The sequence below is a fragment of the Mesocricetus auratus genome, unplaced genomic scaffold (genome assembly GCF_017639785.1).
Source record: "Mesocricetus auratus isolate SY011 unplaced genomic scaffold, BCM_Maur_2.0 Super-Scaffold_100691, whole genome shotgun sequence".
NCBI lineage: Eukaryota > Metazoa > Chordata > Mammalia > Rodentia > Cricetidae > Mesocricetus > Mesocricetus auratus.
The window spans coordinates 33,997,216-34,011,170 of NW_024429267.1; the positions used below are offsets into that span (position 1 = coordinate 33,997,216).

The 13,955-nt window shown below is 44.5% G+C and overlaps 1 protein-coding gene across 2 annotated transcripts in view; it reads left to right on the plus strand.

Moving 5' to 3' along the window:
- Pcolce2 (procollagen C-endopeptidase enhancer 2) overlaps positions 1 to 13,955 on the plus strand; it is a 46,889-nt gene extending 32,934 nt beyond the window's left edge. Inside the window, exons 6-9 of one of the 2 annotated variants that reach the window (XM_040739610.1) lie at positions 3,110 to 3,264; positions 10,098 to 10,181; positions 12,308 to 12,475; positions 12,645 to 13,955. In XM_040739610.1, the coding sequence (XP_040595544.1) occupies positions 3,110 to 3,264; positions 10,098 to 10,181; positions 12,308 to 12,475; positions 12,645 to 12,775 (538 nt within the window). In that variant the 3' untranslated portion in view covers positions 12,776 to 13,955. The remainder of the gene's footprint in view (positions 1 to 3,109; positions 3,265 to 10,097; positions 10,182 to 12,307; positions 12,476 to 12,644) is intronic. The other variant, XM_040739611.1, reaches the window with a different exon arrangement.

Consider the following 13,955-nt stretch of genomic DNA (forward strand, 5'->3'; position numbering starts at 1 on the left):
ATGTTGTCGTTTGTTGACAAAGCTTGTGTCCCATAACTGTGGAGCCCTGTCCACCAGCAACAGCAAAGAGAAGCCACTGAAACAAGAGGTCAAGCAGTCATGAGGACAAATAGAGGCAGGGCTGATGGTGCCTCAGGGGCAGACACTCCACCTGTGTCACAGACCTGCTGAGGGGAGCTCAAGCATTGGAAAACATGGGAACTTCTGAGAAAAAAGGAAAAAGCCTGGGCTTTATTTCCCTAGGAAAATCTGTGTAACATTGAAACCACTGTTCCTCAAGTGTTTATCAGAACTCTGGAGAAAAACCATATTGACTGGTATTGGGGGCTACACTGGATTGGTAACTGCTCATCAGCCCTGATGATGGGATATGGACATTTTGTCCATTACCTAGCCAGGGTCATGCTGCACAAGGCCAGCTACAGACTGGAGAGGGTCTGGTGTGTGCAGGGGGAGTAGTCTGGGAAGGGGCGCTTGACATGCCCCATTCCCACTCCTGTGTGTATGTGATTAAATGTCCCGGACACTGGGATGTGAAATGCTTTGTTTGCTGTCCCAGAATGCCCCTCATGGAAGGGGAACTTGAGCTATTCTGAGCTTCCCGTAATTCTGCTGTCTGATGCTTGTGCCTTTTTTTTTTTTTTCTGCTTCCCCATTTGAAGGGTATATAAGGAACTGTGATCCTAATAAACCCGCTGGCTTGGGTCATCAGCCCTGCAGCTCTTCTGACCCCAGCCTTAACTCTTTCCTTTATTCCTTTTTGTCCCCAGTGCTCCCCCTCAAGACCATCCAGAACCCCAATACAGCTGTCTGGGTCAGACTTCTTTTTCCGACTCAAAGGAAAAACAAAATTTACTGCTCAAATATCTAGAGTGATTTCTGTAGCTTTTTCTTCTCCCTGCATCCATTTTGAATGAAAAGAATATGTTTTCTCTATGTTGCTAGACACACTGTCTCTGTCAGTAGCCCAAGAATGCTAACTTGGGTAGCAATGGGAGAAGCAGGACCTCAAGCAGATCTCCATCAGATAAAACATCTGGATTTGTCATAAGCTTTCAGCTTCTTGGCCTATCTTTGGGTGAGATCTCATCTCCCCTACCTAGTTATTCATAACCTCAGCTTGTAAATGCAGCCCTTGGTCCTCAGGGCACTGTGATCCTGTTATGTTGCCACAAAGCACCACAACAGAAATCTACTTTTGTTACTAAAATACTCTTCCTTGAAAAATGAAATCAACTTCTGATATAGTGTCTCCCAGTTAGTTCAAAGAAAAGTCAGGGTGTGGTCACCAGAATGACATTTGCCTATGTAAGCCATCCTGACTGGATTTCCATTGCGCCTATTGGGAGTGCTTGCTGCAATCTATCATTTAAACAAGACTAGCATATTTTGTTTGTAATTGTAGGTGAGAATAGTATACAGGGTAGTTTTAGAAATTTTTTTCATGAAGCCGGGCAGTGGTGGTGCACACCTTTAATCCCAGCACTCGGGAGGCAGAGGCAGGCAGATCTCTGTGAATTTGAGGCCAGCCTCGTCTACAAGAGCTAGTTCCAGGACAGCCTCCAAAGCCACAGAGAAACCCTGTCTCGAAAAACAAACAAAAATTGATTTCATGTTTTTCTTTTTTCTTTTTTTCTTTTTGTTTTTGTTGTTTGTTTTTTTTTGAAACAAGGTTTCTCTGGGTAGCCCTGGCTGTCCTAGAACTTGTTCTGTAGACCAGGCTGGCCTCAAATTCACAGAGATTCGCCTGCCTCTGCCTCCCGAGTGCGGGGATTAAAGGTGTGCACCACCACCACCTGGCTTAGTTCATGTTTTTCATAAGCATGTTGAAATATCTTTGTAAAATCTTGAATCTCTGAAGCATTGTTTACATGGTCCTAGCTTTGGGGATGGGACATACAGGGCAGGTTATGAGCCTCCTGCCTCTGTTGCTCCCACAGTCACTAAGATCAAGTATGGGAATCTGCCAATTCACAGCAGGTGGTACCCAAATGACCTGCTCATTATGGGCTGTCAGGCCCATAGACTAGAGGGATGCCCCAGAAAAAGACTTCCATCAAATCACTGTCTGGTTCAATCACAAAATTAGTTTAATCTTTTTCTACTTATGAATTAGTTTTTAAATAAGATTAGCCAAGCAGCACTGTCATCGATGATAAGGAAATAATAGCGACTGAAACGAGACTGACACTTCAGACAATCATCCCCCAAGATGCAGAGGGACTTCAAGGCTCTAACCCTGAAGTTCCAACCACCCAACCAGTCCCTACTGCTGGAGCTCTTCAGGGTGTCATGGTTACCAATCAGTAGTCACCTGCCTTCTTTCCTTACCGACATCTCCCTGATAGGGATTATAAAGAGAGATGCCGCCATGGCAGGCAGGCACTAGCCTCCCTTTAAAAATGAAATGTGGTCTCTTTGAGCCCTCCACATCATCAGCTCTGTCCCTCGGCTTCTGCCTCACCAGCAGTTGGTGTGAACCCCAGACGTAGTTCAGACTCACAAGTCAGGCGAAGCCTTGGGGCCTTGTGGGAAACAGCCATAACATCATTGCTCACACTGGTCCCAACATCTTCCACTGTTTCTACAGTCACTGGACTCCTAGGTTCAAATCCTGGTTCCCACATGCTGACTGCAGGACCTTGGGAAGATCACTGAATTCTGGGTTCAGTTGCCCATTCTACAGAAAGAGGATGATGACAGGATCCTTGGGAAGCGGGCTGTTAGGACTTTCATTTTTTCAAGTGTTTTGCATTTTAGGGTTACAGAGTTGTTAATCTATTGTCAAAAATGAATTGAAAGCTAGAAGTTTTAACCAGGCATGGTGATGTAAGCCTTTGCACTTGGGAGACAGAGACAGATGGATCTCTGAGTTCGAGGCCAGTCTGGTCTACAAAACAAGTTCCAGGATAGCCAGGACTATACAGAGAAACCCTGTCTCAAAAAAAACAAAACCACTAAAAAGAAAGAAAGAGAGAGAAAGAAAGAAAGAAAGAAAGAAAGAAAGAAAGAAAGAAAGAAAGGAAGGAAGGAAGGAAGGAAGGAAGGCTAGAAGATTTGACATGTTCAGAGAGGTACCACATAAACTGTAAATGTGTTTCTCTCTTAGGCCGATCGTGTCTGAGAGAAATGAACTTCTCATTCAGTTTTTATCAGACTTAAGTTTAACAGCAGATGGATTCATTGGTCACTACAAATTCAGGCCCAAAAAAATTCCCACAACTACAGCTATGCCTGTTACCACCACGCTCCCTGTAACCACAGGTAAGCTCTGCTGTGTGCAAGTACGAATCCCTTTGAAGTAGAAATTCTTATTTTAAGGCAAAATAAGAAGGTGCTGGAAATGGAAATAACTTTGTGTGAGATGATAATGAGATTTCATGGATAAAACAAAAACAGGTAAGAATGCTTCCCAGCTAGTGGTTTGCGTTAGCCATGGGGAAAAAACAATGGCCACCTAAGAACTACATACACAACGATAATTATAATATAAAAACTATCTTTATAAACCCACTGTTCCTTCACTAGTACATGGCAAAGTTCTTCCTTTCATTGTTTTTTTTAATTGACAATAATTGGCACGTATTTGTGGTATATACAATTTGATCCATATATATAGCATACAATGGTCAAACTGGGGTAACTACCATTTCTGTCTCCATAAATGTTTGAGCTCATCTCTCTAGTTCTTAGAATATGTAGTACAGGGCTGGGAGGTTCAGCTTGAAAGGTGCTGGCTGTCCAAGGGTGGAGCCTGAGTTTGCTCCTGGGACCCACACACCAGTGAAAGGGGAGAACTGATTCCCGCAGAGTTGACCTCTGCATACACACCTCCCCATTTTTTGAAACTTACTATTTTGACTGTATATAATAACAATGAATTATGTAGTCACACTACAGTGCTGTTGAATTTCAGAACATCCCTCCTGTTTAACTGTAGTTTGATGACTGTAGTCCTGGGTCACATTTTCTTTTGTCTCCCTTCTATCTTCTTAATAGTTTTCATTTTATTACATACAATTCTATTTTAGGTTAATGCTCCAGGGCCTGATACCTGCCAGGTCTTAACAACAACCAGTTTTAAGATTTTGTTTTGTTTTCCCATCTCAGAAGATGCCAAATAAAATATATATTTATACACATGTGCATATGCACGTACATATGTACACATATGTACATACATGTGTGTATGTATATAAATATTCAAATGGAGTAAATCAAACAAAAATGTTCACTAGTTACAGAAGCTGCCTACAGTGACCCATTGTGATCTAAGAAGTGATGAAGGCATTGGGGCCTGGTCTCTGGTCTCTGTGGCCTACCTGCTCCACCCTGTGGGAATTCAGGAACTCAGACTAGAGACCTCAAGTTAGGGCATGGATTAAACTGGCAGTTAATGGCATAGGCTTTTTGCCCTTCTCTGATAGGGTTGTCTAGAGCACAGGCATGCCCTGGAAGCTAAATAAAGCTTGTTACTAAATGAGTGGTTTGCAAGTTAATAGCTTATGTGAGGTTAGGATTTTACAGCTTTATCCCTGTTAAATCTGACCTTTAAAAACTTGAGTCGAAGGTTTAACTGAAGATCCTTTAGCATCAAAATAAACTATAAATGCAGGAAACATTACCATTATAGAGACTATGACAGTTTTTATATGACTTAGTTTATCTGAAAGCTTAACAAAATAAACAAAGATAAAGCATCTAGACAGACACTGCTTTCTCTGAACGGTCCACAAATCGGCCACCTTGTGGTCTGGCTGTGCACTGCCTCGTGTTACTGTCACGTGTCCCCAGCCCAGCACAGTGGGCAGACCCGTGGTGCTAGTGGCTTTCTGACTTTTAGCTCCAATTTGAGCTTTCTCTAAAACTGCAAATGGGCTTTGCGGTGAGTTTCCCGACACTTCATGACATGTAATGTATTATGCTCAGCTTGCTTTGACCACACCCTCTGCCTCAAGCCTGTTTCCTGCTTGTTTGCCCAAGCACATGCCCACCATCAATGGACATTCTCAGTCACCTTTGCCTTCCTTTTGTTTTTTTGTTTTTTTGTTTTTTTGAGACAGGGTTTCTCTGTATTGTTTTGGAGGCTGTCCTGGAACTCGTTCTGTAGACCAGGCTGGCCTCGAACTCACAGAGATCCACCTGCCTCTGCCTCCCGAGTGCTGGGATTAAAGGCGTGCGCCATCCTATCTCACCACTTGCATCTCCCCACCTAGCATAGGCCACATCATTCTTCCATTAAATTTTCCATTTGTGTGGTCTAATGTGGTGAGCGCTGGTGAGCACTTGAAATATAGCTAGTGATGCAAGAACTAATGTAGTTGGTGATTACTATACCTGAAAGCCCAGCAGTCCAAACTCCTTCACATAGACCTACGCCTGGTATCCCCTTCAGCCTCTAGAGATTTGGTTTCAAGCTTCACCCCTCTCCGTACTCTCTGAGTGCTTTGAGTTTTTAAACCTAAGTTCAAAATGAGATTTGTTGGCTGCAAAGATCGTCCTGGCTCCTGTGAAGCGGATGAATCATAAGGAACAAGACAATGAGCATGCCCACTTTAGTTGTTTGCATGAACTATGCTGTGACACAAATTTATAGTCCAGAGATGAGTGGAGGACAGTGACAGGCCCTGGTGGCTAGCTGGACAATATCTCCCAAGTCACTGGCTTGCTCAGCGGGGGAAGGAAGTTTCTGTTCACTGAAGCAGGCTGGGGAGTAGGAGTCACAAACAAAGGCTTGAAGTGTCTGTGAGATGTGTCATGCAGGCAGACATTTGGGCTTCCAGACCAGGGAGGGAGCTTTATGCAAAGAGTTAAGGGTTATGAATATGCAAAGGGACTTCTAGGACTGGACAGATGGCTCAGTAGTTCAGACACATGTTGTTCTTCCGGAAGATCCAATTTGATTCTCAGAACCCACAGGGTAGCTTACAACCTTCCATAACTCCAGTTCCAGGGAATTCAACCCCCCTCTTCTGACCACCAAGGACACCAGACACGCATGTGGTACACATATATACATCTACAGCAATATTCATACACAGAAGGAAACAAATGAATCTTTAAAGAAAGGAAGTATCTAGCTTGGGAGAGATTCCGGTGCAGGGAGGGAAGAGGCAAGAGCAAAGCTTTGAGGAAACTGACTTTAGCGGAGGAGGAGGGAGGGAGAGAGGGACACCCGCGGCGCAGATCCTAGAAGAAGACACCTTCAGAAGATGCGCTCAGCGAGTACCCTGATGATGAGTCAATACGGGAAGGACTAAAGTGTTGGTGTTTAATCCATGACCAAGAGTTTTATAAGTGGTGCAAAGTAAGCAGAAGCCAGGGTGGGATGGGGAGCATGTGGAGCAAGATGAAGAAACGGAAAGTTCTAGCAAGTCATAGCACACATTTGATCCTAAAAGAAAAGAGGAGTGCATTGAGAGGTGAACACATCAGTGCGGGTGATCCAGTGACAAAGGTGGATGCAGGGACAGAAGGAACAGAGGTGGGGAGGTTGGTCACAAAGGCTACAGACTACATCTCCATAACCAAAAACCTCGAGCCAGAGAGGGTAGCCTCCTCCCTAAGAGAAGCAAAGGAAGAGGGTGTGTGGGTGAAGGTGACACCAAAAAGAGCATTCTCCTGCAGGACTTCTGGGGGCTGAGAGAGAGGGAGCGTGACAGTTTAAATGACTGTACAGAAAATAGTTGGCTGAAAAACAGACTTTAGGAACCAAGTGATATAACCAAGCAAGTAAGAGCAAACTGGGGTTGGTCGGCTAGAGACTGTGTGAGGGCTCAAAGCGCTGGGCCTCCAGTGTTGGGGTGGGGTAGCCATTAGATTAAATAAATCTGCCTGAAAAAGAGGCGCCTACCCTGGATATTAGGGTGTCTAAATAATAGATTGGACATATGTGTTTTGCATAAGGACATGTGAGCCAGGGTTTGAGTGGCGGATGGAGCAGAGGATGCTCCTTAAAGAGGCTGAAGCTGGATCATCCATGACAATGGTGGGCCCTTGAGAGGTCATCCATGAAGAAGATGGACCCCTTGGAGGTGGTGTAAGAATGCATAGGGAGAAAGGCTGGGAGCCAGGGCCTAGGATTGAGAGTGCAGAGATTGAGGTAAAAACCAGAGGAGGAGGTGGAAGTGGTGTAGCCTGGGATTTAAAGAGATGCCCTGCCAGGCAGGAAGCAGCAGCGTGGGTACCCACCCAACTCCCAAGGCTGAAAAGTGCCAGTTTCCCACAGTCCACCTGGGAAGATGCTCCCCTTCATCCCTGTGCCACGGAGGTTTTCTGAGTTATTCGGGAAGTTTATCCCCCAAGTGAAGCCCAGTGCTTCTGGGACAGTGAAATCCCACTTTGCTGTCTATCATGGTAAAACAGTGACCAAAAGCAACTTGGGTGGGAACTCAAGGTAGAGGCTGGAGGCAGGACTGGAGACAGGGACCCTGGAGGCTCTCTGCTTACTGGCTTGCTTGCCATGACTGACTTAGCTTGGTCTTTCATACAACCCAGGACCACCTGCCTAGCACCACCCACAGTGGGCGTGGCCCTCCTACATAATCATTAATCAAGAAAAATGCTAGGGCTGGAGAGACAGCTCATAGGTTAACAGTACTGACAGCCCTTCCAGGGGTCCTGGGTTAGATTCCCAGCAACCACATGGTGGCTTACAACTGTTTGTAACTCTAGTTCCGAGGAATCCAACGCCCACTCCCAGCCTCCCTGGGCACTGGACATACACTTGGTATATATCCTGGCAAAACACTCATACGCTTGAAATAATATAAAGAAACAGGAAAGGCCTCCATGGGCTTGCCTACAGTCAATCTGATGAAGGACTCCATGGGCTTGCCTACAGCCAATCTGATGAAGGCCTCCATGGGCTTGCCTACAGTCAATCTGATGAAAGTATTTTCTCAATTGAGGCTCTTTCTTCCCAGATTCTGACACAAGTTGACAGTTGACAAAGAACTAGCAACACAAATAATAGAGCTTCAGCCTATTGCAATGCTGCTGAATTAACAACAACAACAAAAAAAGCCAAGTCCAGCAGTGGTGGCACACGCCTTTAATCCCAGCATTCCAGAGGCAGAGGCAGGCAGATCTCTGTGAGTTCAAGGCTAGCTTGATCTAGAGAGTATGTTCCAGGACAGCCAAGGCTATTACACAGAGAAACCCTGTCTCAAAAAACAAAACAAAACAAAACAAAAAAGAGTGCCTAAAGGCACAAGAAATACATATAGGTTCAGAGACACACACATAGGAATCTGGTATAAAACCAAAACCAACAAAAAACAAAAACCATAATATATACACAAAGGATCTGTAAGGCTAAAAAAATGCTCTGACTTAACATTATGAGACAACTTTCAAAAATGCTGTTGAATTTGTTTTGTGTTTTCCCCAATGAGACTGTCTTGGAGAAACTGATTTCTGTGTTTCTGTAAGGGTAAGAAACTTAGTAGCTACAGTAAAAATGTGATGGACACTCACATGCTGTAGATTCCCGCCCCTGGAATCTTAGCTGAGGTATTTCAGGCAGCGGTGGCTGCTGTGATGGGACCTGGCCTTCTGCTGAATGAAGCTCCGTGTTCACAACTGAGGCTGCCGTTTACAATGCAGCACAGGCCAACGCTGCCACAAACACCTAGACACAGATACCTGCTTTTTAAATCGAATTAGTTTTTGGTCATCGTGCATTCAGGAAACTTGTAGCATTGTCAAACCCTTTGTGACTCCCACATTCAGTTACAGGACCCCATATGAGCTGCAGTGCAGTCTTAGCTAGGGTTTGTGTGCTGTGATAAAATGCCATGACCACAAGATCCTTTGGGAGGGAAGAATTTATTTCCTCTTACAGCTTGTAGTCTACCATCCAGGAAAGTCAGAGCAGGAACTAGTACAGAGGCCATGGAGGAGTGCTGCTTACTGGCTTGCTCTCAAACTTGCTTAGCCTGCTTTCTTATAGAACACAGGACCACCAGCCCAGGGACAGCACCACCCACAGTGTAATTATTAATCAAGACAATGCCCTACAGACCTGTCCACATGCCGGTCTTATGCAGGCATTTTCTCAGTTAAGACTGCCCTTTCCCAGGTATGTCTCAGTTTGTGTCAGGGTGGCAAAAGCCAACCAGCACACAAACACCATCTAAACTGTGAACTAGATGCCATTGTTACCTCCCTAGTTAGGACAAATGTTTCCTATGACCATCAAATGTCACCCACAGAACGAAGTTACCACCAATTGAGAATAATTGTGGTTGTGTCTAATTTTACTTTTTAACTTGTCAGTTTTGATGGATAGAACTGATAACTGTGCTCCAACTCAGCTCTTGAGAGCCTCATAGCCAACACTGGGTTCAAAAGAAATACTCAGGGATTCCTGGCATCAAACCTAACACTTTACATGTGAGTAGCACATTTTAAGCAAGAACTATGTACATATTCACACCAAAAAAGCTCCTCTTGCCCTTATGAGAACACCACAAAATTCACGAAATTGTGAAGAATTAGCCTGTGCTTTGTCAGTTCAGATTTGTCATGCTGTTCTCTTGGTTTTTTGTTTGTTTGTTTGTTTGTTTGTTTACCTAAGCTGGCACACAGATCAATTCTGTTACAGTAAAGACTTCATATAAAGCATTGGTTCTCAGCCTGTGGGTCACGGCCCCTTTGGCCAACTTCTTCCTCCGAAATATTTACATCGCACTTCATAACATTTGCAAACTTACAGTTATGAAGCAGCAATGAAATAATTTTATGGTTAGAGGTCACCACAAATGTGGACTGTATTAAGGGGTTGCAGCATTAAGAAGGTTAAGAACCACTGATATAAAAGGAGAAGAACAACAAGGCTGAATTTGGGTTATCTTTGATCTCAGGTTTAAAATTCAGTAGAGAGTATCGAGTTCCCGTGAGAACGAACAGTAGTTGGTAGCATAGAGAATTTCTCTTGCGTGGTTCATAATTATTTCATCGCAATGGTGGATTGGTGGCTCAGGGAAATAAATGTTGATTTCAACTGACCAGATTCTGATATAAACACCAATTACACTTGAATTCAGTTTCCTGAATCTCACGACTACCTTCTTTGAATTTCTTCTTTGAATTAGGTTTAAAACCCACTGTGGCCCTGTGTCAGCAAAAGTGTAGACGGATGGGGACTCTGGAGAGCAATTATTGCTCAAGCAACTTTGGTAAGAAACAAAAGCCAGCCTTTCTCTCTAATGAGAAACTTGAGCCTGTGTCTTTAATCTCAAAGGCACTCCCGTGACTTGTTGGGTGGCGGATCCCCAGCGCTTTCACTTACCCATGAAAGCATTGTCCTGTCCACCAGAGTGTGTCCACCTGTGTTCTTTGAACTGTCTGACTTCACAGTGAGAAGAATAAGCTTTAGAAACCATGCCCCTTCCCCCCACTTCAGTCTAATAAGTTGACTCTTGGAACCTGACACTGCTATTCTGTATTCTGGCTGACTTCGCAAAGAAGCCTGCATAGACTTTTTGTCACATGTTTCTTTTTTTTTTTGGTTTTTCGAGACAGGGTTTCTCTGTGGCTTTGGAGGCTGTCCTGGAACTAGCTCTTGTAGACCAGGCTGGCCTCGAACTCACAGAGATCCGCCTGCCTCTGCCTCCCAAGTGCTGTGATTAAAGGCGTGTGCCACCAACGCCCGGCCTCACATGTTTCTTTTTCATACATCAGAAAATGGCATCTCACATCTGGGATTCAGCTTAAGTAAACTAAATAGTTAAGCTCACATTCAAAAATTGGCCTCTCCTAGAAAGAAATACAAGGATCTTTCTCAGCCGTGTCTTTCCAAAGTGCTAAGGTAAAATGTGAAGATCTGCCGTCCATCTGAAGCTCTTGTAAACTGAACCCTGAGGAGGGGTACTCAGGTGCTTGGGTTTCTAAGGAATTTTTCCAATTAGAAACTTGCATCATCATGAAAAGCACTTGAGAACGAAAGATGCCAAATTTATTCTTAGCAGGAAAAGAAAGATGGTTCAGCCAAATAGGTTATCAAAAACAAGCGTTACTGCTCGTTTTCAGTACCCAAAGTAGTAACTCTGCTGCCCAGGGACAGTCTTGTAGAGAAGGCATGGATCTTACTGCAGTTTTCATGCTGAGTTCAAATGACTGCATAGAAATATAAGCAAATACTCCAGGTGCTTCTGCAACCACACCCAGGTCAACCTTCTGTAGGAGACCGGCAAGGAATTGCGTTTCGATGCCTTGGGAACCCCTGATCTCACTTGGCTGACACTTTGTAGTGGATCTGCACTCCCAGGAGTCAAAGGAATGTGTGCTAGGAATTCTGATTTTAGGAGCCTGGTGTATTACAAAGCACTGGGGGTTCACACCATCCTGCGGCATTGTTACCTATGTCTAAAACTAGATTTAGCCTACCGTCTATGACTCACTTAGATGGCACAGTAACCAAACATTATCACCAAGGGACAGTGAGTTCTCAGCCATGGAAGGAAACACTTCCTGGGGACAGTTTTTGGTTATATTTGGGAGTGCTAGGACAAGTACCCAGCTCAGTCTTTGTTTTAAGTTATAGTTCAGTCCTCTAGTTTGATTTTCTATATGAAATAAACAGGCTTGATAAATACTCATAAATAAGTAAGACTCATAACTCTATCCTTTAAGTGACAATCTATCCACATGTTAGAAAGGGTCTCCATTGCTGGGCGTTGGTGGCGCACGCCTTTAATCCCCGCACTCGGGAGGCAGAGGCAGGCGGATCTCTGTGAGTTCGAGGCCAGCCTGGTCTACAAAGTGAGTTCCAGGACAGCTTCCAAAGCCACAGAGAAACCCTGTCTCGAAAAACAAAACAAAACAAAAAAAAAAAAAAAAAAAAAGAAAGAAAGGGTCTCCATCTCAGCCAGAGATGGCAGTTGGGAAAGCAGCTAGATTTCTCTCCCGGGACCCAACACCCAAACATGGCCTTATAGCTCCACAATCCTTTTCTTTCTTTCTTTCTTTCTTTCTTTCTTTCTTTCTTTCTTTCTTTCTTTCTTTCTTTCTTTCTTTCTTTTCTTTTCTTTGGTTTTTACGAGACAGGGGTTTTCTGTATTGTTTTGGAGGTGGCTGTCGGTCCATCCGGCCTCGAACTCACAGATATCTGCCTGCCTCCCGAGTGCTGGGATTATAGGCGTGCGCCACCACGCCCGGCTTCCACAATCCTTTTCTAACCTGAATTTTAGCCATGAATTTTGAGAACTCTTTAACACTAAGTTTTCATTTCTGAAACGTAAGAGAATGAAAATCGTTTTCAGCTCGGTTTGGATTCGCCTTCACCGTCAGTTTTCCTCTACAGTGTTAGCGGGCACAGTCATCACGACGGTCACTCGAGGTGGGAGTTTGCAGGCCACAGTCTCAATCATCAGCATCTACAGGGAGGGCAACCTGGCCATTCAGCAGGCTGGCAAGAACATGAGTGTCAAGCTCACTGTGGTCTGCAGGCAGTGCCCGCTTCTCAGAAGAGGTAAGGACGGAGCAGACCGCTCTCCGAGCAAGGCGTGCCCCTTTCCAGGCAGGGGCTGGTACAGCGAAGTGGAGTCAAGGCTTACATACTGTCCACTGATGGGGAAGTAAGCCTTTAGTCATAAACATGAAGGAAAAAAACAGTTATTTTTTACATTCTCTTTCCTTAGGTCTAAACTACATTATCATGGGACTAGTGGGTGAAGATGGGCGTGGCAAAATCATGCCAAACAGCTTTGTCAAGATGTTCAAGAATAAGAATCAGAAGCCCATGAACGCCCTGAAGAACAAGCAGTGTTAGCCCGAGCTCGGTCCCTTCAGCCGCACTTACTTGTTCACCGCCTCTGGAAGATCTGTTCTCCCCATGTTGAAGAAGCCCATACAATTTAATACTGAGCATTCTGGGAGATGGGGCCAAGTCACTCCTCACGTGATGGATGTGTGAGCCCCTCCTCCCCACCCCATGTTGCTGGTGGAAGTTCCGAGCCTGTGCTGTGAGGAGCAGATATCTGAGAACACGCCCACCCTCTGCCTGCTGGGGGACAGCAGCAAGCACTGGCAGCCTGAAGCTTGTAATATACATCTCTGTAGAAAAATATTCTAGAATTGAGTTGTATGAAGATATAAAAGGGATTTTATACAGTGCAATATTTATAATGATATTTGGTTACCTTCGAGCGTTTGCTCTGAGGTCATGTTTTTCTCTTGCATTTTTTTAAAAATCAATGCTTAGTAAAATATTTTAAGTGTTTACAAGGCAGCCGGTAAACTTGTCCTCACAGGAAGGACGGCTGTGAATCCACTCCTGTTTAACAGCTATTTGCACATAAGGTTCTGATTGTGTCGGTTTAGAGGTCACACTCTAGAAATTCCAGGGATGAGAGTGATGCGATAATGTCAGTGGACCATAATTTCTATCTGGAAAACCAAAAAAACAGTCCCTCTGTCATCTGGTCCAAATTCATTCCCTCACTGTCACTGAAATGGAAGGTGTATGTCTATATATAGGGACTTCCCCAGAGTATACGTCTCATCAGAGACAGGACAATCATCTCCGAGTCCTAATCTAAACCCAGCGTTCACAATGTTGCTAGAAGACGGCCCCCAGTCCCTGTGAGAAAGCTGCCTTCCTACGCGAAGCGTTCAGTACTAAGGACTAATATTTAGGCTTGCATTTGCTAGACTGAGCAATAAGGTAACCTGATCACTCGGCTATGAGCTCCAGGGCCCTTTCCTGGTCCACACCCATTTTATTGAATCCGACTGTAGCGGCTGAGATGAACTGCTCAAGAGACAGCTGTAGCTGCAATGGGTAGACAGTCTGCCTTCTAGGAAGTTGCTGGCCAGAGGCTGTGAAAGAGGGTGCATCATCTCCATCTAAAGATGGCAAAAGGAACACTATGTGTGAACAAAGGCGCGGGGCACAATGTCTCCTATGGTAGGAATAAAATTTTAGAAATAAAAGGAGCTCTTATTTTGGA